General features: G+C 34.9%; 3 protein-coding genes and 1 long non-coding RNA gene across 7 annotated transcripts in view; 3 read left to right on the top strand and 1 right to left on the bottom strand.

The window, feature by feature from the left end:
* LOC126850556 (uncharacterized) overlaps window positions 1-10866 on the top strand; it is a 149720-nt gene extending 138854 nt beyond the window's left edge. For both annotated transcript variants that reach the window (XR_007687556.1, XR_007687557.1), the window contains exon 4: window positions 10607-10866. This is a non-coding gene — a long non-coding RNA (uncharacterized LOC126850556). The remainder of the gene's footprint in view (window positions 1-10606) is intronic.
* A 6575-nt stretch (window positions 10867-17441) lies between these two features.
* LOC126850543 (exosome complex component CSL4) lies at window positions 17442-18987 on the top strand. The gene is made up of 6 exons (XM_050593675.1): window positions 17442-17580; window positions 17791-17922; window positions 18000-18115; window positions 18205-18453; window positions 18533-18614; window positions 18678-18987. The coding sequence occupies exons 2-6, from the start codon at window positions 17886-17888 to the stop codon at window positions 18797-18799; spliced, it is 606 nt and encodes a 201-aa protein (XP_050449632.1). The 5' UTR covers window positions 17442-17580; window positions 17791-17885; the 3' UTR covers window positions 18800-18987.
* Window positions 18988-19137: 150 nt separating this feature from the next.
* LOC126850534 (transcription initiation protein SPT3 homolog) lies at window positions 19138-21285 on the top strand. Of its 3 annotated transcripts, XM_050593661.1 has the most exons (6): window positions 19138-19316; window positions 19388-19615; window positions 19709-20023; window positions 20102-20289; window positions 20359-20504; window positions 21152-21285. In XM_050593661.1, the coding sequence occupies exons 1-5, from the start codon at window positions 19259-19261 to the stop codon at window positions 20494-20496; spliced, it is 927 nt and encodes a 308-aa protein (XP_050449618.1). In that variant the 5' UTR covers window positions 19138-19258; the 3' UTR covers window positions 20497-20504; window positions 21152-21285. The 3 variants fall into 3 exon arrangements, with proteins under 3 accessions (XP_050449618.1, XP_050449616.1, XP_050449619.1); XM_050593659.1 differs by lacking the exon at window positions 21152-21285 and having other exon boundaries at window positions 20359-20630; XM_050593662.1 differs by lacking the exon at window positions 21152-21285 and having other exon boundaries at window positions 20390-20521.
* Window positions 20640-24172, bottom strand: LOC126850500 (WD repeat-containing protein 91). The gene is made up of 8 exons (XM_050593593.1): window positions 23818-24172; window positions 23415-23679; window positions 23219-23334; window positions 22743-22930; window positions 22352-22667; window positions 22150-22271; window positions 21419-22073; window positions 20640-21321 (listed from the first exon to the last, which is right to left on the bottom strand). The coding sequence occupies exons 1-8, from the start codon at window positions 23935-23937 to the stop codon at window positions 21172-21174; spliced, it is 1932 nt and encodes a 643-aa protein (XP_050449550.1). The 5' UTR covers window positions 23938-24172; the 3' UTR covers window positions 20640-21171.
* Between the last annotated feature and the right edge of the window lie 760 nt (window positions 24173-24932).

Here is a 24932-nt window from a genome sequence, read left to right on the forward strand (position 1 = left end):
TTTCTTATACCTTAAAGGGCGCTTAGTTAATGGACGGAATTTTTGCGAGAAGTCACGACCCCTTGTATGAGGATAGCGGTACCCAATGATCCTGCTAACGCACGGCTGTACTTTCGTCCCGGGGAATAAAAGCTATCCCGGGGTACCGAGGTTACGCTGACATTCAATTACCGTCCACTTATATAGGCGAGGCCCCGCTATACGTGCATCCACTTGATCTGCCCACTTTCAGGCTAATCGTCCTTAATAAGAAATCTCAGACGCGGCACTTAAGGGGGTTTTTACCCGCAGGTACGACATGCAGGATCGGCAAATTTTTCGAGATCCGCTTTCGTTTTTCACGATCTCAACTCAATAGGTCAATAGAAATGCGTGATTCATCGCGATATTTCTCAAGCTTTTTTATCAATACTTTATTACTCTCAAGAAACACATTAAAATTATTTCACACTCTACTAATATTAATTTAAAGATCTATAATATATTGAGTGAACTAAAGATTATTAGGTAAATATAATATAATAATAATATAAATATACATAAAATAAATTTATTTTGGCTAATAAGAAAATTATTGATTTATAGTTTATAATAATAATGTATTAATTTCTAATCAAGAGCAGCATTTTGTGTCATAATAAAAGAAGTTTTACTTTCTGTGAAAAAAGTATAAAATTTAAATCAAAATATTCAGAAAGTTTTGACATAGATCGTCGTATAAAAAATTCAGAGTAATCTAGTAACTATACGCTATAGCGAGGTGAATGCAGAAGCGGAATTTCAATAAGGCTGAGAACCTCTGACGATTCGTCCCCGTATCTTAAATAACCGGCCGGCACCTATGATTTTCTTGGAACGACCGACGAGGCTCGATTAAATTGATTCGCAAGCTTAAAACGCTCGGGGAGGAAGGATGGGCAGAGGAGGGCATATAAACGAGGCTGCGTATCGTTTTCACTCGGTAAGTAAATATAAATTTAAGTGACCGCGCGACAAAATGCGCGAAAGATTGACCGAACTGCAAGGCGGGTACATTTATTATTAAAAGAATGGATGGGGGACGAAGACTCTATTTCGTTGTAAGAAAGAAACTCACAACGGAAACTGCAGGTGCTGTGATTCGCGTAAAAAGGCAAGCCCGACCGTTTATGGCGATACACAATTTTACGTTGATACGCAAGAAGCCACCGGCGGACGCTTATAAGATCCATTATGATAATCAGTCATTTCGCGTTTATGGCACTATACATTTACGGGCAAAAAAAAAAAAAAAAAAAAAAAAAAATATACGTGTATATACCACACACGCGCTTTAAAGAAAATCTTAACCGTTTTAATGGTCATGGCAACGCAACAATCTATTATACATGCGGCGTGTGTCGCGTGATGATACTTATTATTTTATATACAATGTACGCGTCGGGCACCGTGTATGGACGTGAGGGATCGCGGGCGCATCGGCAGGGAGATGCACTGAAGATGGGCAGGGAGACGAGCAGGATGGTTGGAAAACGCGGTGGAATCATGTTCGAGGCCATCATCGGTGATTACGCATACTTGCCGGGGCCATTATGCCTCATTAAAGAGGCCCGATCGGTCTTATTATGTGCGCCGCGGGCCCTTTTCTCGGGGCCCCTCCGAAGAGCAGAGCCCCACCCCGCGCGCTTCTCGTGCGCATCGCCGGCACGAATATAATTTTCGTCGGGCACGAAGTGGATAGTGGGAGTGCATCGACCGAAAATTAACGGCTCTTTAGGGCAAATTGATCGGCCGTGTTCGCACTCGATTTTTCTGCACGTCCCGTCAAAACGCGGCGAGCCCGCGCATCCGAGAAAGCGGAAGCCCAAGGTGTAGAACGGGCCGATCGTGAGAAGACAGGCGATCCTCTCTGAGGCGAGAATCGCTCCAGGGATTCCGCGGAGAGCGCGAGAAAATCCATCTTAATAATGTTAGAGATGACAGTGTGTGAAGTTTAATCAATAATTATAATTATGATTATTATAATAATCACATTATAACGTGAGACTGCGCTGAGAAAATCTTATAATTTTTTTTTTTATATTTATTAAATCTACTATAGGAACTTGCATTGTGCCATTGTTTTGATATTCTTGATTATTCATACATTTTTTACAAATCATGAGATTTACCCATTATGTGACAGTAGATATAAATTTATGTAAAATTAAATTTATATGAAGTTAAATAAAATTAATTTATTTAAAGTTTATAAAATATTTCCATAGGAAATCTCTCGTAAATGATCACGATAAATATATTTTTTGTCGACTCTTAAGTGTCAATTATTAAATAACGCGTTTCTTTTATGGTGATTTCGCCTCTCGAAGTTCATTTCATGTTACATGAATGCATTTTTCGAGTTTATGTAAATATCCGTGGATGATTATCGCACTGGCCAGAGTTTCAATTAAGTCCGGCATTACGTTAAAGAGCGCGGCATGAGTCTTGAAAGAACAACATCCTTCACGTTGCTTACTGCTCATGAATATCCATAAGCTGCGGTCAAGAGCGGCGCGGAGTGTTACGTCACTCGGCGCTGTTAATTACACTCGCAATTAGCTTAATTTTCGAGATAAAACGTCTCGTCGGCATCGCGTAAGCTCGTTGACTCGGCCGTTCCGCTTCCGTATAATTTCTAATTTTAATCATAATTCAAATAGACCCTGTCATATTTTTATTCCCTTCCACCTATGCTACTATATAATCATTTTTAATTAGACAGGGATCCATTATATCTAACAGCCTATATTTATATTATAACCATAATGTATCCAACAGAGCAATTATGCGGCAATTTGAGCAAATATCTTCTTGATGCGCTTGGCGTTACCTCTTGATAAGCTTTAATTATTTCGTCCGCGAACTCAAGAGATAACAAATATACTTCGCAGATATCGCAGATATAAAAGAAATTAAACTAATGAGAGCACCCTACGTACAATCAAAAATCACGTAATAATACTTGTTTAATTTTGTTTAATATAAATTAAGGTTGCTTACATTTCAATGAAGAGAATTTAAAAATTGATAAAATATTATAAAATTTCGAGAGAAAATATAAACTTTTTATATTTTAATTTTTTTTCCTCCAAAGAAGAATATCCTACACATGCTAGAATGTGCTTGAATATATGTATATCACATGATCTAGATATCGTGAGCTGCTGATACTTTCACCGCCTGCGATCGATTATCACCAACCGATATATTCGTGTCGCCGATATCCCTCATTCGTATCCGCATGATGACCACGAAGCACGTTACTTACGGCCCATGAATATCCATGGGGTTCGGGGAGCAAATCGTGTGGTTGGCGTGCTCTGATGATAGGTAACCATGTGTAATAGAGTGCTAACTACTGGCCATCTCGCGAACCAGCACACCTTCCATCGACGAGGTGGAAGGTGGTCGAGGGGGTTGAGTGCGAGCGAGATAAGTGGAACATCATAGAGAAGCAAGAGAAAGAGGAGCATAACACGAAGAAGGAACGGGGCAAGTGTATGAATCCCATCCTCCTGAGCGAAAGGGGGAGAAAGAGGACGAAGGAAAGGAGAGAGAAGAAGAAGATGCAGTAATGAGAGGAAAGGAACGAGAGGAGAAGGCACTCGTGCAGGCATGTCTCGTCTCTTAGTTTCTCAAACAAGGGGGCGGTACTTCGCAGACCAGTGGCAGTCAACCGGAAAGACCAGAGATTTTCGTGGGATCGAAATCTTGTAATCGGATGTGTAATCGGTTCTCTATTAAAAGACATCTTTCGGATTGAGATATAGACATTTTAATATAAACGCTGCGACATAAATTATTAAAAAAAAAAAAAAAATTGCTACGAGCAATTCTTCTGAAGGAACCAGACATAAATCTATTTAATAAAAATATTTAATGAAATTAATATTATATAAAATTGTGTTGACCAGTGCAAACAAATTGTTTCAATTATAATTTAGATTTGAAAACTTTTATATTTATTATATTATGCATTTTCTAAATTTTAATTGATAAGCTTATCCCAACAATAAGAAGATTTATTCAATGGAGAAAAAGTTATCAATGATATTTTTACCATGCATTGAAAAATAAATGTTTATTTACACATAAATACACAGGTATTGTAAGCTAGTGAGCTAGTTGCGCGAAACCGCTCATTATCGTTACGATCATTATAATCATTATCGTGGTCATCATCATCATCATCATCATCCTCCACGTAGGAGTGTTTGTTCTGATACTCTCCGCGTGCACACGCGGCGATAAGCGAGTAAAAAGTAATCCGTTCGAGAACGGAGAGCCCGTCATTACCGGGTTATTACCTAAGTATCGGAGTGGAAACAGGACCGCGCCGATCAAACTAATAGCGAGAAAAAAACTTTGACCCGCCCGTTTCCGTGGATCTGATAGACTTTCTACGTCGATGCATTTTTACGAAGTAAATATGAGACGGCAGGTATCAAAAGGGAACTGCGAGGAATTTTTATCATTATAGTAATAGTTATACGCGCGAGAATGTATTATATTATACATATTTCAGGATTAAGATGGGCGATTGTTGTGAAAAGATTTTTAAGAAAATGATGCAAATGCTAATTTGCATGTATGATATTTTGTAGGAGTGCTATTTTGAATATTATATTTATATATAGTATATTTTGATATTTAATTTTTGGAAAAATTTTCGCACATGCAAGTAGCAACTGAAGAGTAATAGTTTACGCTAATATATCTTTATCAGAAATTGCATATAATATCCAGAAATACAGATCGACAAAACATATATTAAATATTCATTAGACGTCTAATAAATATTTACTGACGTCTAATCGTCTAAGATGTTTTTCGATTCGTATTTCTCACTATATACAAATAAAAGATGCATGATGTCAATCTGTGACACGATATTTTAATACTTTATTTTCAATCGAACGCGTTTCTTCTTGCAATTTTGTATTTGATTCGGAAAAACTCATAGTTGGATTTGCAAGCATTTGATTTTTAATTGTCGCTTTTTAATATATATATATATATATAATATATGATGAGATTTGTATCAAATCTGATAGAATGAAATAATTCTAATTGAAGATTTGTGATATAATTCTGAGAATTTAAAAGCTTAAGTCATGAAATAAGAAAAATCATATCGAAATCTGAATTTGAACTGAATTATAATCATTTTCCGTATTAATTATAATCGTTAACGGCATATGCTTTTCTCATCGAAATTCAAATATACAGAAGGCTATTTTTCGCAGACTGATTTCTTATCATCCATATAATTCTATTCTTCAACATTCCAACGAGATCACGGTTTTATCTTGATTTTCGCGTATGATCTGACGTAGTATGTGCACCCAATGGTTTGTAATAATAAAATACTCTTTATTTAGGGCCTCTTGTACGAAGCGCGATATTCAATCGGGAACTGGTCCCGAAAATTCGATAAATCATAACCCAATTTCAGAACGATATCAATCGCACAATCCCCTTTTTCTTCTTTCTCTCTCTCTCTCTCTCTCTTTCTTTTACTTTAGTCGTCTGCTTTAAGAATCGCTCGTTTCGAACGCAGCATCCTTTCCTCTCATTCTCTCGTAGTTCAAGGCACGATTTATAAAGCAAACACCGCGCGGCACCCTGCAATCAACCTACAACGCGCCTCTTCGGCTTTACCGCCTCTCTCCTTCTCCCTTGTCGCATCTTTTCCTCGTCCATCTCGTGCGCCTCTCGAACGTGTATCGAATCGGCCGATCGGTACTTATACACCGCATATCTCATACCTCCGAGCGCGTTTACACCGTACTTAGGACTCACTCGGCAGAGAATAAATTAATAGTTTCTCCGGATAACAGCTGGGGCATGGAGTTTCGACGATTGCCAGGGACGCAGAGATCAATTCGCGGGAACACGAATTTTTTCGAATCGTGGATTGGTCCATCAGCAGAGCGCAATTTCTCTTCGACGATCTTCTTATTAGGTTTAATGCATTACTATTTTAAAAATATCAAGATTTGAAAAAATTCTCTCTCTCTCTCTCTCTCTCTTTCTTACTTGTATGCAGAAAAATTTTTTAAATTAAATCTTTAAACCGAGATTTTAAAATTCGCTTCCAAGAATCTAATAATCCAATATTTAGAAGAGATTAATTCAATACGCCAATAATAAAAAGTTTAATATTTGCGAAGAGAATTTGCGAAATATAGATTCAAAATTGTTTTTATAATTTCGATATAAAGAGCTCGCGAAACGTTTTTCCAGAGAAGATCTTCGTGATCGATGACGGCGCGGAATAATTGGCCTCAGCTGGATAATACGGGGATACTACGCATCTCAAACGCGGATTCAGAATTCACTTCGCGGGGTATGAATTAGCAATTCTCTCTCTCTCCCTCAAGAATAAATTAATAGTTCCGTAGACAGCTGGCATGGAGTTTCGACGATTAGTACGTGCGCGGCGAGCACGAACGTCTCTCAAGTGCTATTCGTGTTTGACTGTTATCAAAGAACCATCGACAGAGGTTTCATGCTCGCCGATGGAATAGGGCCGATCTTTATTCGCTCGTTGCCGACCGTTGTTGCTCGCAAGTTTCGAATCTCCGCATTTTAATTGCGTGCTAAATAAAAGCAACGTCGTTTTTAGATACCGCCTAAAACATCTTATCTCGCAATCTCGCGTGTTTTTGAGAGAATTCGAGATTTCCTTGCTAGTCATTATTAACGATTTCTCCTTTGGCCGATTATTTTAATTACGAACAAAACTAAACAATGTCTTTATCACAGAGAAAAAGATTTCTCTGTGTATTTATTTTATTTTAAAAATGTATCTCTTTTTCTATTTCCTGTCTTTATTTATTATATAATTCTGTCTTAATTAAATATAACAATTTAGCAGCAAGTACATATATATAATTTTATTTCTAATATAATTTCTTCTTTTATAATATAACTTCTTCTTTTAGTTAATTTAAGCGATGATTGATTTTTTTTTTGTAACGATTAATGTAGTTTAAGAGAAAGAAATTTCTTCTTCGTTCAAGTAATAATAAATATGATTTGCATTGAGAACTTCATAAGAAGCGATGGTTAGCTTGCGCAATGGCGATTCCGTGAACGACGGTCGTCATAAAGTTCCGAGATGCGAACAGGAACATAAGAGAGACCACGCGATGATCGAACGATTTTGCCTCGAAAGAAACGCTTGGTTAGTCACGAAAGTATCCAAAACGGTTGACGAATCATGTCGTAAACCACTTTGTTTGTGCGAAAGAGACAGCTCGATTGCCGGGACATAGAGAATTCGAAGAGAGGACTCGCGGGAGCCACTGTATCCCCTAAATGTCAAGGTCCCTCCGTAGACGGGAAGAGGAATGGACGAACCGGAGACCCCCGATTGTGAGATCTGAGCGCGAGACTTCCGAAGAACCGCGGATAATCATCCACGAAGTGCTTAATGACAGGTCATTAATGAATAGCCGATCGTTTCGTGAACCGCAGGTAGGTAGAGCCAAAGTAGCCGAAAGTATAATTCAACTCAACGATCTCTCTCCCTTTGTCCAACATGAAGCCTTCGGCTGGCTCCGAAACGCGGACACTTTCGCGGAAACGTGCACGGAAATTGAAAAAAAAATATTCGTGACAAACATCTGTGTAATTTTCGATGCAAATAAATAAGAATATGCAAAATTGTCAGTTTCCTGTGCTTCGAAACATCGAAATATAATTGCGGGAGAATTATATCGTGTTACATTATTATCTAATATTAATCGAATAAAATTAATTTTTCTCTTCATTTTTTTAATTAATTGTGAAAATTAAAATTCCATTAGATTTTTCAAATTTCGAAAAATCAAATTCTACACATCTCTATACATGCTTTTCTCTCATTCTACATGCCTTTATTTATAAAAAAAAAAAAATCAGAGCGCAGTAAAATAACCTAATAGGAATTCGCGCTCATTTTCTTCGACAGGAACACATACCTTTTAAAAGCCCGAGGGTGAAAGATATTCCTGGTCGAGACGTCGCTGCGAGGTGGACGATACGATTCCGTTTCGTTTGCCGTGATATATATCCGATCCGACCCATTCTCCTGACGATGATTACAGGTTGCTCGTGCATTAGACCCGTGTCTAAAACAAACCGCTCCTACATCTACCAACAGTTTAAAGCCGCGGGGCGTGACTGCCGATGTCCCGTCGGATTTCTGCGTGTATCGCCAAGCTCCTATTGCGGCAGTATCTGCTATTTAGACTGCAACGTCAATTGGGGGATCGAAAGATCTCGGTCGAGGAAGTTATATCGCGATATTTGCACACCACACGGATACGGAATATCATCGTCATTATAGACATCCCGAAATCCGTTCTGCATTAATAAATAATGCAACGGCAATTTGGAAAAAAAATAATCTAATCTAAATGAATTCATTTCGTGAATCAAAATTAAAATTTATCTATAAATGATACTTCTTCAATATTTGAAATTTTATCTATTTAAATCGCATTAAAAATTTGTCTCATAATTACCAAGATTTATCAGATTTTAAGGATTGAATGAATTCTCTAAAAGCGGTGCTATCCAGAAAAATTAGAACGTCTGAGAGCACCTTGCGTTTAACACGAGAGAGACTTCCACCTGCGATTATTCTCTCCTTTCCCTCTCTTTTCCCGATCGTATGGTTAGACGAACGTATTACGAAGATCATTATAACGCGCGCACGGTCGAAATATTTAGTGGAGTCTCCATCGGAATTAGGGGGGCCCCTAAGCATTGTAGGAATTTCGTTTTTCTATTGCCTTCTGGGGAAAGAGGGTGGGACCCGATCCCGTGTTAGAGAGTCCACGGTATAATCAACATGTCAAAATAGTTTCTCGAGTAGAGCTCGGTCCTGCGGCTCCTAATATATCGTCTGAATGAAGCTACTTTGAAGTGATCGGACATCAGGAACGTAAATCCGCAACGTGGTCCTTGGTACGTCACGCCGGAAATTAATCTCGTAAATTCCGTATAATAATATATTCCGTATAATACGGCAAATTGATTATATGATATATATAAAGAGAAAAAAGGAAACATCTTTTTTTTTAAGTCTTGTAAATGTTGCTAGATACTAACTATATTTCGTGATTGTAATAGTTAACGATATAAAAAAATTGGTGAAATATTTTATCAAATTTTAGCATAATTTTAAATTAGATAATCAGTCATTTTTTAGAAATATAAAATAAATATATAAAATAGTCGAGCGATAAGTACGTTACTGTTGTGAAAGGAATGAAACTGAGAAGGGAGAGCTATACAGGTCAGGCGGCCTCCCGGGGTTAAATGAGAGGGCGTTGATTATGAATTTAGAAGGATTCTTTAACCGCAGCGTCTTTAATTAAAGTTAATTACCGTCAGTATCGTTGTTCGCTACCCTAAACGTCGCAAACGTTTCGTCTCTCGCGGTATTAGAGAACCATATGATTACAGGCGAGATGGTCGCGTGATGGATCTCTCGACTCGAATCTACAACAAGCCTCGTTCAAGCCGTTTCTCTTTCCTTCCTTCTGTCTGCTCGTCAAGAGGAAAAGGGGGGAGGGAACAGGCAAGGATTGATATTGCAAGAATTAGAACGAAAAATCGAATAATGGGCAGATTAAATATATAAAGTAATTAATTAAATAATTTGTATAAAATTTTTTTTTCCATCTAAATCTGTTTTAAAAAATCTAATATTCGTATTAGTGTAAAATATATTTTAAGATTGTGCGACATTTTATTTCACTCTTTACGAAAGTTTTGGTAGTTCTTTCAAATTCAGTGAGCCGAAATAACACTCGATTTGAGATAGCGAAAAATGTTGAAATGTCAAAAAGCGAGATATCGCGATGCGAGACAACAGGGGTTGAGGATCGAGGCGTGTCCCCAACGAGATCGAGATCGACGATCCTCTTACCTGGGACGTGCCGCATCGTCTCCCGCGAACGACGCGCCAAGAGAAAAGAAAAAGGATAGAAAAAAAAAAAGATATATCAGGCAGCGGGAGATTGGGGTGAGGTATGGAGGGAGGGGGGGACGCTAATAATAATAATAAACAACGATATCGACGGGGATTAATGCTCATCTTGATAGATCGCGCGATATACGATCCAGACTTCAATTTCGGCCGCGATGTGCGCGAACTCTCCTCTCTGGCACAACCGAGCGGCATGAATAATTCAGGCCGAAATAATAATGTGTGCACGTGCTATAATCATACAAGTCAAATATAATTACATTGAGACACACGTGGAATGAAAGAACGGGATGGCAGACGACTCGGTCGCGAATAGTGAAATATTAACGTGTCAGAAATGCATGCACGCTTCGTTATCGACAACATAACTCGCGATTATGTCTATTAAATTACAATTACTGCTAGAATTAATTGTGACTTTTTTTTATCGACAAAACAGATGAAACTTTGTTTAGATATATTTTAGATTATTACAAATTACTCTTTTAAAATATTTGTTTTTTTTTTTAATCGAATCGGAAGATTTAGATGAGAGTTTAATGTCGATGAAAATCTGTATAAAGTAATCTTCTTCTATCTTTTTTCTCTCTTTTGTTACAGAAATTTTTATCATCGGTGAACAGATCAAACTTAATGTTACAATAAGTGTGACAGTCCATCCTGAGATAAGAATGACACCCACGCGCACAGGTGTGAATCTATCCAGGTCATTCGAACGGCCATTCGAACAAACGATTGTCTCTCGTACGGACGTCGTCGAATTGACTCTCGAATTGATTCCACGATGACGGCATGTTTTCGACTACGTCTATCTGATTATATCTTTTTTTCGGCATCCCGACCGCGATGAATAATGCATATCTCAATTACTAGCGTTGCTATCCCATCATTGACGGATCAAAAGAACGCAGAGATTTCTCGGCAAATATACACACTATTGATCTTTATGATAAAAATTCTCGTTCCCAGTAAATAAAATTTTATATTACAGGTCATCTGTCATTTAATTATAAAATGATTCGGAAATAATTATATTTTAATTAAATACTTAATTTATTTTTTTTTAACAATTTTTTTTCCAAACACTAGATACTCACGCTTTATTTTAAACGTGACGATACATATTTGTAATAATAATTATAATTAAGAGAAGTTTTTTAAACTAATGACATAATTCTTATCGATAAAATTTTTTGAGACTCAAATTATTATTTATTGCCATTATCACTGACAAAAAATCTTTTTGCTAATCAGATTTCGCGGTTTTTCATCCTACATTATTACACAATTGCACGTTATTTCAGCATGTTTTCATCGCAATCACGCGAGTAGACGAGTAACTGCGCCGTGTTGATTAAACGTCATCCTGGTGCATGGATACTCGTAATGATCTGCCAACCGGATATTCCGAAGGAAAAATCCGCACCTAATACGTGCGCCTGCGTACGTATATCTCTGTCGCAATACCGAAACTAGAGATAGAGATTCACATACACATCCCGTTTCACGATTATGATAACAACACGTTCGATTCCCATAATCATTTTCACACATAAATAATTGACCCTAGATATCGATCCGCCTAAATAATTTTAAAATAATACGGACGTTCTGCTCATAATAGAATACCCGATTAAGAAAAGAAATACATTAAATCGTATTAATACGTCGTTTTTTTTTTAATTTTTATTTTATATCAAATACATATGATAGAATTGCGACTCGTTAATAATTATTGGATTAATAAATAGACCGAAGAAACTCAACTTTTTTTTTAATCCTCTTTTTTAAATTGTATATAATTTGTGAAATATAGTGTCAGAGAAAAATCTCTCTCTTTCTCTCTTTCTGATTTTTGTATTTGAAATTAATCTTCGTTTTAAAATATCTCGAGAAAAGATTGATGACTAAAAGAGATGGATAATGTGGAGGCTTTTTTGATAAATTAAGCGCTTGAGCATAATTGTCGGTTAGACAATTCGATCAGTTGCAAAAGTGGACAGAGATTAAGCCACGCACGAATATGCATATACATACATACATCGTGTTCTCGTGAGCTTAGCCACCTCGCGCTCGATACGATCGCGTTCACAAAGAGAATAAAACGACAAATTAATTTGCTCCCGGGTATACTTTATCTACCGCTTAAATGCAAATCGGCAGCAATTCGTCTTGCTCATTCCGTTGCCGTGAGCAATAAAATGTTTTCGCGAATTAAGATGTTAAACCGATCGGACGTGCGGTGATCCGCCGGAAAGAAATAGGACGGCTCATTGTGAAAATTAAAAGAGGAGAAACAATAGGCTTATTGTTAGAGAAAAATTTCACGAATTAAGGGAAATCTTGTTGCGAAATTTTGAAAATTTTTTCCGTATTTAATTTTTCAAAAATTAAATTAACCCACTTATTTAATTTGTTATTGTAGCTATAAAATAAAATTATAATATATAATACTGTGTGATTTTTACGACATATAATGGATTTAAAAAAAGTCCCACAAATTTTATTTACATTAATATTCTATTTCATGTCAATTGTGAAAATTAAAAGGTATGCAATTATTCATGCTGAACACCTATCTCTATGAAAATATTTCTCTTCGAAATAAACTTTATAATACATTATAAAATGTTCATAACTCGAATTAGGGTCGCGTTCCACACATGATCGTTCTTTTTATCCGGCTTACATCTGCCGTCTGGGAAGAATAAGCGCATCACGTGTCGACTATTAATAATGTCAGAATGAAACTTTTCGCGGTATCTACGATTGTCATCCTGTGACGCGACAAATTCCGCAACGCCACACACAAAATCTTCCGAATCATCCTGATCATTCTGTCTTGCTACTATAGTAGCACTGTTTTGACTCTCGCTGAATATCAACCAAGCTTTGCTTCCGTACGCTTCTGTACGATTCAATTGCTATCGCATATCAAATAGATAAAGAGCTGCTAAAATTGTCTGACTATTCTACTTTTTTTACTTAAAAGTTAATTTTTAATAAATTCTCGTAGCTACATATTTCAGTTTCTTATGACATATATTTTGAGATTATTAAATTAATTGAACTTGACATCACTACACACACAATATTGTATCTCTATAAATTTTTTAAAAATGTACAATATTTTATTAATTATATAAAACGATAAATTTATTAAATCTCGCGCGCGATTAACGTTTATGAATGTTAGATAAGTGAACGAGAAGAGGTTAGATAGATGTGTTGATTCTCTCGAGAATCACATGTCTCACGCAACCGGTCTTAAGCAGTCCATTCGCGTATCGTTTACTCTATAAAAACTCACAAACGACTCAATTCTCGTCCCGCTACGATCCCTTTTGTCCTCCCAAATTCGTCGGGAACGTGATCAACATCGCGGAGCGGACTCTTATATCTAGATTCCATCTTACCGCCGGCTCTCTTCCTGCTCCTTCATGTATTCGTCCCCCGGGGAAAATGAGCCCGACGACCAGTCGCCGCGACCCGGTTCGCTTTCCCCGTAGGGCCCTATGCCTCCTGTTCGGCGCATGTCATGCGGCCGCGATTTTGGGCCCGCTCGCGAGCATCCGCGTACGTGTCGCGCATGTGCGAGCATCTGATACCAGCCGTAACAAATGACATCGTCGAACCGGCGTATAGTCGCCGGGGCTGTGGGGCTATATCTCTTCATCTCGCGAGCGACGAGGACGGTGCAAGTATTGTCAAGTCCGACGAAGCTGCGGGCCTTGTCAGGTCGGGGACAACACTTGACCGATCGGTCAGCAGGCTAGTCCGGCATAAGGATTGTCGCGCCAACATTCCCGTTGATGTAAGGGAGAGCTAGTCAGTATTTACGCCGCGGTTTAAGGGTGGCTTAAGCGGGCCCTAGTTAGAAGACATGACGCCGGGTTATGAGTCCCCGACCGGAGAAGACTTTCGTTGTAACACGTGTTGCTAACCGGTTTCACTTAATTGTCTTAAACGGGCACCATCATAATTCTGGGTTTATCTCTCGGGGCGGCAACGCCGTGCGGCTCGATGCCGCGACGTCTTTCGTCATCTTCCACTCGCGGCGATTTCATAATCTAATGGTAATGATCTCGACGAAGCAATTCCTTATACATATATTTGAGAATAGCGTAACAAAAAGAATAATAGAGATTAAATTGTTCAATGGTGATGTGCATTATAATTGTGAAAGCAAAGCGAAGCTTGATGTTACTATTATTATTTTATTATTGCCAAAAGCGATTTGAATTATCGAAATGACAGACGAAATGAGATATCGCAGATGATTTACAATATAAATATCGATTTGTAATCGATATTTTCTCAAAATCCTTCATAAATTATACAACAATTTTTATTTCTCCATTATTATAATTTTCTATTCTTATTTATTTATTCTTAACTTCTACATTCTTCTATTTTTTTTTATTTCTGACAAAAATATATAGACACCCTCTTAATATAAAGAAACTTTGTTTGGGTCATATTTTAGCAGCGAAGGTTTACAAGGCGCGGTAAAACATGATACTTGATAAGATACGAAAGACCGGCCTGAAAAATTCGGGACCCCGGGTCGTGTCCTGACGATCGTGAAGGAAGGGCCGGGGCCGAAATTAGGTTTGCGAGGCACGTTTTTCCCTCGTGATGCGGCGCGAAGAGGACGCGGCTTTCGGTTCACTGTGCGACGGTGTCAGGATGTTAACCATGAAGTATCCATCACTGCCTTACCGAGAAACCTACGAGACACGACGGTGTTCCGACTTCGGTGGATCAAGTTAGATAAATGTAATAGTCCATAGTTCAGCTTGCTAACAAGGCTAGTCCTCCCTTAGATCCGAGATAAAGCCGATCCAGCTGACTCTGCTGGGCTTCATAATGAGGCTTAGTAAGAGCCGATCGCCGATTAAGGCATTCTTCGGTGATACTTCATCAATCATTCGAATAGCCGCCGAATTCGTTATGCAAAATTCGCGCGCCTAATATTTACGACAGTCTCTTGTACGAGAAAGAAGGACGATGATCGCTTCATCGTTGAAAAAGAATTATGAAGAAGAATCATGCACAAATTTCTATGACACACAGAGTCATTATCTTTTGATACAGAAAAAAGTAAATGGCCTTGTCTAATGTATATTTAGTATATAGTTACTTATAATTTTCAATGACGCCAAATAGCAGGAAGCAGCGAGTCGCTGATAAAAACGACGTATTTTCAATGATCTGTAGTGCTAGTGTAATAAATATAGCAAAATGATTATTAATCTTATCGCATTCAATAGGTCGTCATAGAGATAGAGCATTGATTTATGCCCGAAAATAATTTGTTAGCCGCGCGTTTTTTCGATTAATGATGTCGATAACAAAATTATCATTCTCCCATCATGTGTATAAAGTGTTTCAAAATTACCGAATATTCTTTAAACAATATCAGTATATGTAAATTTAGAGTTTATTTTTTTTTTTTAGCAAGAAACTGAGGAAATGTTCCAACTTTCAATCTTACATATCAAAATTAAACATTAAATAAAAATTTTGCTAGAACAAAAATCATTCAAAATTAATTAATGAATTATTATTTATTTATTTTTATTTTTGCTGCTTCAAAATTTAATTCGAGAAGCTCTTTATTTTTAATCACTACTTAGGAATCATTATTCAGGAAACATTACTCAGGAACTATTGTTACATCTCGATATCTTTATTAAGAAAATTTCAATAAATTAAATTAGCTAAGAAAATATCAAAACGACATCTGGTTTTTTTGAGTCACTCGATACATATCTTGTGCGTTCATCTAAAAACCGGATTTCTCACATATTAACGGCTCATCTTTCGCAATGTAATGAAACGAGGTCCGCGAGATACATCGATGTGCGCTTCGTGAAACAGCTTCCCACGTGTTGATTAAGTTGAAATTTATTATTAAACCCCACCGCGATACGTGTTCTCGTAGCATTCGCGGCGCGATGCGATCCGCACGCAGCTTTACGACGAGAAGCTTTAATTTTCTCGGGAACGCGCATTAATCATTTATCGGTGATTAACTCATAGCCGTCGATAAAACTGAGAACGGTTCTCAATATTGTGTACAACAATCACCGAGAGTTGATGTGAAATTTTTTCAATATTTGTTGTTACGAGAATTGAAAACATTGTTTATACCACTATCCGTTTATGCTATCGTATTTTTACATGAAAATCATATTGTATATAAATATTATTCAGTTTTTGAAATTGCATTTAGTTTCAATACATGCAAAAATGAATTTAAAAAATACATACATACATATATATATATATATATATATATATATATATATATATAAAACATATATTAATATATAAATTATTAATTAATTAATTTTTTTATTAATTGTATATAAAAAAGGATATTTTTAAACTATAGACACATATTTTGTGTTTGTGTGTGTATATCTTTTAATATTTACATTAATTAAAGCACGATAAATAACTATATTTTATTAATTAATTGATTGCAAAAGTATAAATGTTTATATGGTTGTTAATTTTGAATTTTTCGCGATATTATTTTTTAATATTATTAAAATTTGATTTGCAAATGTAATACAAAACTTTACAAATATAAAATACATATATAATAGAAATAAAAATATTATAATTTATTATAAATTTTATAATATATTGATATATAATATATTTGAATATATTGAATATCCCGTTTATTCATAGATAAAATTGTAGATAACTTACCATTTACGGTTGACTAATAACTTCCATAAGATTTGCCGAGATGACGTTAGTGCATGGAGAATGTTTTTTCCAAATCGCGTAATTATTAAAAAATTAGCGATCTCTAATTTATATAAAATAATCTAATTTCGTGATATATCGAATATGATACTTTAATTCATTTTTGAACCAATATTTCAATATATATTTATTGTTATTTAATTATTCCATATATTATAAATCATAGTCTCTTCTCTAACATCATTTCGTCGATGCACCAAACGCGAATTCAAAAAATAGCGAACTCGAGTTATCTATTATTTTATCTACGATTATTTCTAATACCTGAAATGGTACAACTAATGAAGTTAATTCCGATGAAATATACATACTTGGTAATAATCATGCCTCCTTTGCACTTCTGATATCCTCTGATGCTCTTTGGCGCGAAAATGCCGATGAGATACTCGAAGATAATATCGGATCAACCCTGCAAGAGCTCCGATTGCCGATACGCGATACAATAACCGTTGTATACCATGTTTACATAACAAAGGCACTTAGGAACACTTTACGAAACACTCCCGATAATTCTTCGCGCGCGAGATTCACTTTTCAGACAGTAATAATCGCGAAAAATGCAGAGCGATACGATCTCTCGCGTCGCGACGCGGTAAGACTCTATCGAATGCTTGCGAGTCTCGAAGTATCGAAAGGTCACCGTGACGTCACCTCGTCGTCACCTCGTCGTCGAGCTGTTTACAGTCACGTGACACGATGTTTTGCACAACCAACTTCAATTTAGGAGTTCGTTCGGAAACCTTACCCGTAGGATAGAGTATCCTTTAATTAACCAATCAGGAAAAAAGGTGAAAAAATTTCTTTGCTTGATTAGTCAATTAAATGTTATTACTCTATCCCACGGATAAGATTTTTGAACGCATCCTAGTAGTGATATCGTTCGAAAGAACGTATGATTAACATAACCTTTGGTTGAAAGAGAAATCTTTTTTTGTTAAATAAAATTTAATTTTTTTACACAATAAATCAATTTATATTAATCATTATATTTGTCACAGATCATTGATAATTATTTACAACATTAATTATTTACAACATTAATATTTTCTATATAAATGTTCAATTATCGATCTAATTATATAAAAAAAATAAAATGAACGAACAAGAAGAATTTATCGTTTGTGTACCGGGTAATTATTCTCATTTATTTTTAATGGTTTAAACTTTGCAAACACGTTAAATTACTTTTTTAACCAATTTCTTATAGGTCAAAGATTATGTGTATCTGATAAAGTTAATATAGCCGGACCTGGAACATACGAGCAGCAGGGTTATATTTATTCGAAACTTGCTGGCAATGTGAAATTAATAACAAACGAAAAAGTTAGTTTCTGTATTTTGGAAAAGTAAAAGGCGTCTTTCTCTATTTGAAATGACAGATCAAATATATTTTTAAATGTATGTTATTGCAGACTCGTACGATTGAGGTACACGGTATAACGGAGCAGAGTATCGTTCCTGCACCAGGGGATATTGTGACAGCTGTAGTTACTATAGTTAATCAGAGATTTTGTAAATGTAGCATCAAGTGTATAGGCGACATAGTATTGACAAGACCTTATAGAGGAATATTAAGAAAAGAAGATGTTCGAGCAGTTGACAAAGATAGACTAGAAATGTATAAATGCTATCGACCTGGAGATATTATTCTTGCAAGAGTTGTATCCTTTAAATTTATTCTAGAAAATAATTTACACAAGATAATAGTTAATGCTTTCTTTTTCCTATACTTATTATCAGATGCCAATGACAGAAGCACATACTTATCAATTGAGTACTGCGGAAAATGAACTAGGAGTTGTTATAGCACATAGTGAAGAAGGTAAAAACATTTGATATATATCTTTTTCTGATTTTTTTTTTAATAACAATTTATTTTACACAGGTGTAGCAATGGTACCAATCAGTTGGACACAAATGCAATGTCCAAAGTCTTTGTGTAAAGAATTCCGGAAAGTTGCTAAAGTTGTACCAGAACATGTTGTGGCAGAACATAATGAAAAATAAGAGACTTACAAGTAATACATTATTTTTTCTATTGCAAAGAATTTTTGGCTATAAAATAATTTATATGTAAAGAATTTATATGTATAAGTGAACAAACATTATTATAAAACTTATTTTTTATGTTGATGTTATTGGAAATAATAGATCAATAATTTGCAGAAGTAAATAAAAGTTCTTGACCATCTCAATTTCTTTTATCTATTTTATTTCATTTAATATATTTATATAAGTCATGTATATTTATTTTCTTTTCCATCCTCTACATATATATATGTATATATATATATTTATTCATGGCCCAATGGCAGTGTGTGGCAGCACTAGCAGTCCATTTTTACTTTTAAATCATTAGATGTAAATATTGATATGTACATGTGACAGTATACTGTTTATTGTTTTAAATGAAAATCTCTCATTAATCGTTGTCATTTGATCAAAAAGTTATATAATTAAGCGAGAATGGCAGAAGCATCATTTTCAAAGCCCGCAGATACTGAAACATTGAATTACACTCAGGGTGACTGCTTCTAGTAATTTGTAAGGTTAGGTACTAAATCAAATATTTTTAACATATTCGAATAATTTTAGATATTCGACAAATGATGCATGGATTTGGTGATAGTAGTGAACCATTGTTTGAATCTGCTAAGATCATAGAGGATGTTGTGCTGCAGCAAATGAGAGCAATTGTCAGTAGAGCGTGCGAAATTGCCGATAGACGAGCCGGTTCAAAGAAAAATATCATTAACGGAGAGGATTTTATTTTCTTATTGCGTAAAGATAAAGTTAAGCTTCAGCGTCTTTTGAAATATCTTGGTGCGTGAGTTTAAATATATGTAATGGAATTTTCTAGCTATGTGCATTGTATGTCCCATTGTTTTTTTTACAGAATAATATTTTTCTTTTTAGAACTCAAAGAGTTGGGAGGTTCAGTTCAAAAAGCTATGATGAATGATGCTCCACAAAATGTTCTAGATTCTGAACAATTGGACAGTACCAAGAAGAAGGTACCATTTCAGGCTTTTCTAGAACAGATTGACAACACAGGTGAACTTCTTGAAAATTCATCCACTATGGATGAGATTAAGCGACGTAGATGCATTCGTGCGGATATCGCGACAAGATCCATGGATGAAATGCGTTATATAAAATATAGCAGGGCTCGTCGTGTGTCCTTTATAAACAAGAATCGTCATAAATTCAGCGATTGGGTTGGCTTAGATGGTATTGTTTGGATTAATATTAAAATTATTATACATTTTTTATTATAGTATTTCAATTTTTATATTTTGTAATTTGTAGGTGACATCACTTTATCAAAACAGGCATACACAATCTTAAGTTATCTCGCATATGAAACGGTTGCTCAAATTATTGATTTCACTTTCTTAGTCCGACAAGATCAAAATAAAATGCATGGCGATGCCATAGATCGACAACGACTCAATTATGTTAATCCATTTACATACAAGCCATATTATCATGGCAAGGTAGATATTGCATTTATTGAAAAATATATAATTAGCATAAAATGATAGATTATTGTTTTTTCTTTATAGAATGTCGTAACAAAACCATTTACTCCTTCAGAGATAAATGAAGCACTTAGGAGGTATTGGTCTCCACAGCTAGATATGACAGGCCCCTTTAACAGATGGTCTATGAGAAGATCAAATTTAAAATTCTTTTCATTGTAAATGTAAAGGTGAGAAAAGAAGCTCAAGTAATTTTTTTGAAATATAAAAATAATTAAAAAATATCATAGAAAAATAGTTTATACCATAATTCATTAATCTTATACAAATTTAATTGCCAAGAACTCTGGGAAATGTATAATACATTCTGTTTTAAAATTGACTTGTATTTATTGACATTTTCTTGATCTTTTGTACATGTCTTTTATTTCTCTAATCATAATTTTAAATAACATTCTGTCTTTTAATTTTCTTTTTTTTTTTCTTTTATATTATAAAACCGAGTAAAATTGTCATATAATTGATATAATTTCGGAGACTATTTATATGAGAGAGATTTTCCCTACAATAATCTCTGTACATTTTACACATTTGATAATCCCTGATTGCTTTTTTTCAAAGATGATTATTATATTACAGAGTACACATTATTTGTAATTATTTCAAGACGGGATACATTGTACTTTCCATAAAATATCTGAATTTCTTTTTATACTTATTACCAATGCTTTGGCGATATATGTAATATAATATCTTAAAATCTAATATAATGTTTATTTGTTTTGCAGCCATTTGAGCTTAATTTAAATAAAATAATATATCTACAAGATCTTTCGTTAATATCATTAGTAACTATTTATCTTACGAATTTATACAGATGCTAATTTTGTTCCTATATCATGGTGAGAGTAGTGTCGATACTCGTGCTTTTCCTTCCGCGCCGCCAGTTATGCAAGTTCCAGATTGATTGGCAGTCGACCAGTCGCAACATAGGGTACCCTTATGTCCGCCTAGTTCTAAAATCTTTGCTTGTGCACCTGGTGGCATCTGTTATGGTAAGACAAAGATGTCAGAATAAGTTATATTACATAACTGTATATAATTAAGCATATATTTGTACTCTTATATAGAATAATGTGCATACCTTATATATATTTCCTCCAGTCTGTGTGCAGAGTAACATGTAACTACCACTTTGATCAAAGGTGAATAATTTCCCATGAACGGGATTCTTGTCGATCTTTATTTTGGTCTCCCACAAAATCTTTCCCGAGTGATTCAAGCTTCTTTGGCATAGTTTACCGTCCTCGCTTTGCGCACATATATTCGTAAAATCGTTAATTAATTCTATATCGATTATCGGGCTAGAGTGGCAGTTGAGATTGTCTATTATCTCATTTCGCCTCAGATCATGTATTAATATATTGCCATTGGACAATCCCGTGATAAGTAATTGGCCGTTATGATTGAATGTGGAACATAAAGCGGTGACGTTCTGCTCCAGCGGCAACGTCCTTTCGAGCTTTCTCGTTTTTATGTCATATAGCAGTAGTTTGCCCTCGCTACCGTCCGACACAGAGCAGACAAATGTCGATTCCGTCGGATTACAGATTAAAGTGAGTATTCGTGAATTCTCGTGCTGGATATCCCAAAGCGTCTTGCAATCTCGAGTATCGTGCAATTGGATTAAGCCGTTATTGTCACCGTGCAAAAAATAACGTTCATTCTTCGATATCCAGTCTAACGAAGTAATAGCCTTGTTGGAATTTACCGTAGCGGAAGTAAATGTAGTAACGGTCCTATAAATATAAAAGCATCGATAGTAAGAATCCCATATCGACATCACACAAGAAAATTATATGAACGTGTTATTACTTTGGTGAGGGAATCGGTGTCCATACTTTGATGATACCATCGGCATCGCCCGTCGCGACGTATGATCCACTGGCATTACTCTTGCATTGGATTATGGAGGTCTTGTGCTCTGTATATTCTTCCTGTAAATATTACACAAATTATGTATACAAGCAATTATAAAGTAATTAGTAGCAGAAATTTTTTATTAGCGATTTTTTACCTGACTTAAAAGAATATAACTGGAATCTATCTTTTCCTTAGTTTTCCTCTCGATAGCAGTGTCCATAGAAGAGTCTCTTTTTCTAGAACTACTTAATCTTGAATCACAGCTGATGCTCCTCTTGGCGACTGCTTCAGACTTGCTGATCGAATTTACTCGCCCTTTCGTATTTGTCCGTTTTGTCGAGCACATTTCAGGTTCCGCGATTTTTTTTACATTTATCGCAGGCTTTCTATTCAAAATTGGACTAGATCCACCACCTATGTTCCTTATGAGATTCCTTAATGTCTTAGGATTTTCCAGTAACGGCGATTCTCTGTTAATTAATCATCAATGATCATTAAAAATTTATTTTTTTTTATGAAAGTTTTTATAGCAAATATGAACATACTGAGCAATGATATAAAAATCGTCCATGATAGGAAGATGTTGGGGTGCTGAACCTGGATTCACATCAGATATGTTTTCTATTTTAATAGACTCACTCAATCGTTGCCTCAATATTTCATTCTCTTCTTGCAATCGTTTTAATTTATTTGTATCCTCGTCTATCGTGAGTAATGTCGGCTGTGGCATACACTAAGATAACAACATATTAAATTTCTTAATATCATCCTATTTAACTGAAACATATTTTATCTATTTTGTTTTATAACAAGAAAATGATAAATTAATCAAATATTCGCGTTGATTAAAAACGTACTCAATTGAAATAATAACTTGCATTTAAAACATTTAAATTTATTATTTGATTTATCATTTAATTTAAATTTATTATTTGATTTATCAGTTATCATTTAATAAAGAAAATTAGATTTAGCTTTAGAGATATGTGTGTACAATGCAATAAAATATCTTTCTACCTACTTGAAAAATTGTTGCTAGGAAATTATGTAAGGATACCAACATAGTATCGTGCCATTGCTTACTAAAATGAACGGAGTAAGTTGGATTGTCTTCGGGATTTTTGATAAAAGGAAGTGCTGTAATATTACAAAGAATACAAATTATAATTTTACAAACTTGCAACGTTATAAATTCATTAAATAAATAAGAGATATACCAAACCACTCCTTCCATTCCGAGTGACCCTGTAGCTCTGGTGCCATTTTGGTAAAAAATTCCTGTATCCTATCTTGTTTGCCATTCACAGCTGCATTTACTAAGTACATTTTTAATACAGCATTCTCCAATTTTCTGATTGCAGGTGTAAAATGACTTTCCAGTCGACAAAACATTCTAGTATCCAAGTGTCCCCACAGTTCCCTCAACGACACCAGATCATAATTGTATACATATTGCATTAATTGATCAACTATTTTATCTACCTGTTCAATTAAACATGGAACATTTTATTGATATTGATACTTCCATATATTGCAGCATATATAATTTATGTAAGAATATCTCTGTTTATGAAGTAATATATTTTATGTATAAAAACATAGATAAACATAACAACTCACCCTAAAGCCTTTTTCTTTTTCAGCCTTCAAATCATTATCAAAAGCTTTCAAAGTCTGACTAAAGCCCCTGAAGAGCAAGTACTCTTTGACTAACTCGTCTACATACTGTACGTGAGACATTTTCCCTCCAGTCTCCTTGAAATGTCAGTCGTTCGCATCAGTTGATAATTGTATGTTGTCATCCTTTGGCCATCTTACTCTTAGTTCACTGAAAATGCAAATGCAACAGAGCAGTGTTCCATAGTTCCATATGGCTGCAGGATTGCCAACAAAAAGTTGCGAAAAAAGATGTCTGAACTCTGAACTCGTATCGATCAACTTTTCGTTTGAACATTCGATTCTCAACGAAAAGCAAAATAAATTTTATAGATTCAAATTTCAAAAGAAAATCTACAAAAAGGAATATATATAAATTGCTTTTATATTATTAAAAATCTTTTTTCTTGTAATTTATAATTTATCGATTTTTAAAAAGTATAAAATATTTCTTAAAAGAAAAAGACTGATGTGAAAAGAGAAAATAAAAAAAATCATTAAATATTAACCTTTGCAAAATACATATATATAATAAATGTCAATATATGTATACATATATATGCATGCATGCCATTTTAATTATAGTGTCATAAATGTTTATTTATAGATAAACTCGATAATAATAATTACAAGAATATTATTAAGTATTTTATTACAGTGATAAATTTACACTCAATTCTTTTAATTTTTATGTGAATTTTCAACTAATAGTAATATCATCAAAACACTATTAAATATCACTAAATCATCCACTTTTTAATTAGAATTAAGAAGTTAATGTTCCTGCCAAACAAAACCATTAATTATGGATTAAACTTTATCACATGCAGGAATCCTTGCGTAACTATCATAAAAATTCAACAGCTAATTTATTTTTATTTTTGAAAAGGCACGAGTGTTTTGTCACCGCGAAAATCGGACTCTCCCGTTAAGCTCTAATCTCTTCATTGTTGCACAATGACATCATATAATGACACATTATAAGAAAAATTATACAAAACATATAAAACAATGAGAGAGAAAATGATAGAGAATATTATTCCATAAAATTTTGAATCTCTCTAATTTCTAAAATCAAG

The sequence above is a fragment of the Cataglyphis hispanica genome, chromosome 6, assembly GCF_021464435.1.
Source record: "Cataglyphis hispanica isolate Lineage 1 chromosome 6, ULB_Chis1_1.0, whole genome shotgun sequence".
In the NCBI taxonomy this organism is placed as follows: Eukaryota; Metazoa; Arthropoda; class Insecta; order Hymenoptera; family Formicidae; genus Cataglyphis; species Cataglyphis hispanica.

Excerpts from the sequence above, each read along its gene's own strand:
- LOC126850543 (XM_050593675.1), top strand. The coding sequence starts at position 17,886 with ATGAACGAACAAGAAGAATTTATCGTTTGTGTACCGG. Across the intron at positions 17,923-17,999 it reads ATTTATCGTTTGTGTACCGG|GTCAAAGATTATGTGTATCT; the intron begins GTAATTATTCTC and ends AATTTCTTATAG. Across the intron at positions 18,116-18,204 it reads AATTAATAACAAACGAAAAA|ACTCGTACGATTGAGGTACA; the intron begins GTTAGTTTCTGT and ends ATGTTATTGCAG.
- LOC126850534 (XM_050593661.1), top strand. The coding sequence starts at position 19,259 with ATGGCAGAAGCATCATTTTCAAAGCCCGCAGATACTGAAACATTGAAT. Across the intron at positions 19,317-19,387 it reads AACATTGAATTACACTCAGG|ATATTCGACAAATGATGCAT; the intron begins GTGACTGCTTCT and ends GAATAATTTTAG. Across the intron at positions 19,616-19,708 it reads GCGTCTTTTGAAATATCTTG|AACTCAAAGAGTTGGGAGGT; the intron begins GTGCGTGAGTTT and ends TTTTCTTTTTAG.
- LOC126850500 (XM_050593593.1), bottom strand. The coding sequence starts at position 23,937 with ATGTCTCACGTACAGTATGTAGACGAGTTAGTCAAAGAGTACTTGCTC. Across the intron at positions 22,668-22,742 it reads GATTTTTATATCATTGCTCA|AGAATCGCCGTTACTGGAAA; the intron begins GTATGTTCATAT and ends ATTAATTAACAG. Across the intron at positions 22,074-22,149 it reads ACACCGATTCCCTCACCAAA|GACCGTTACTACATTTACTT; the intron begins GTAATAACACGT and ends TTATATTTATAG.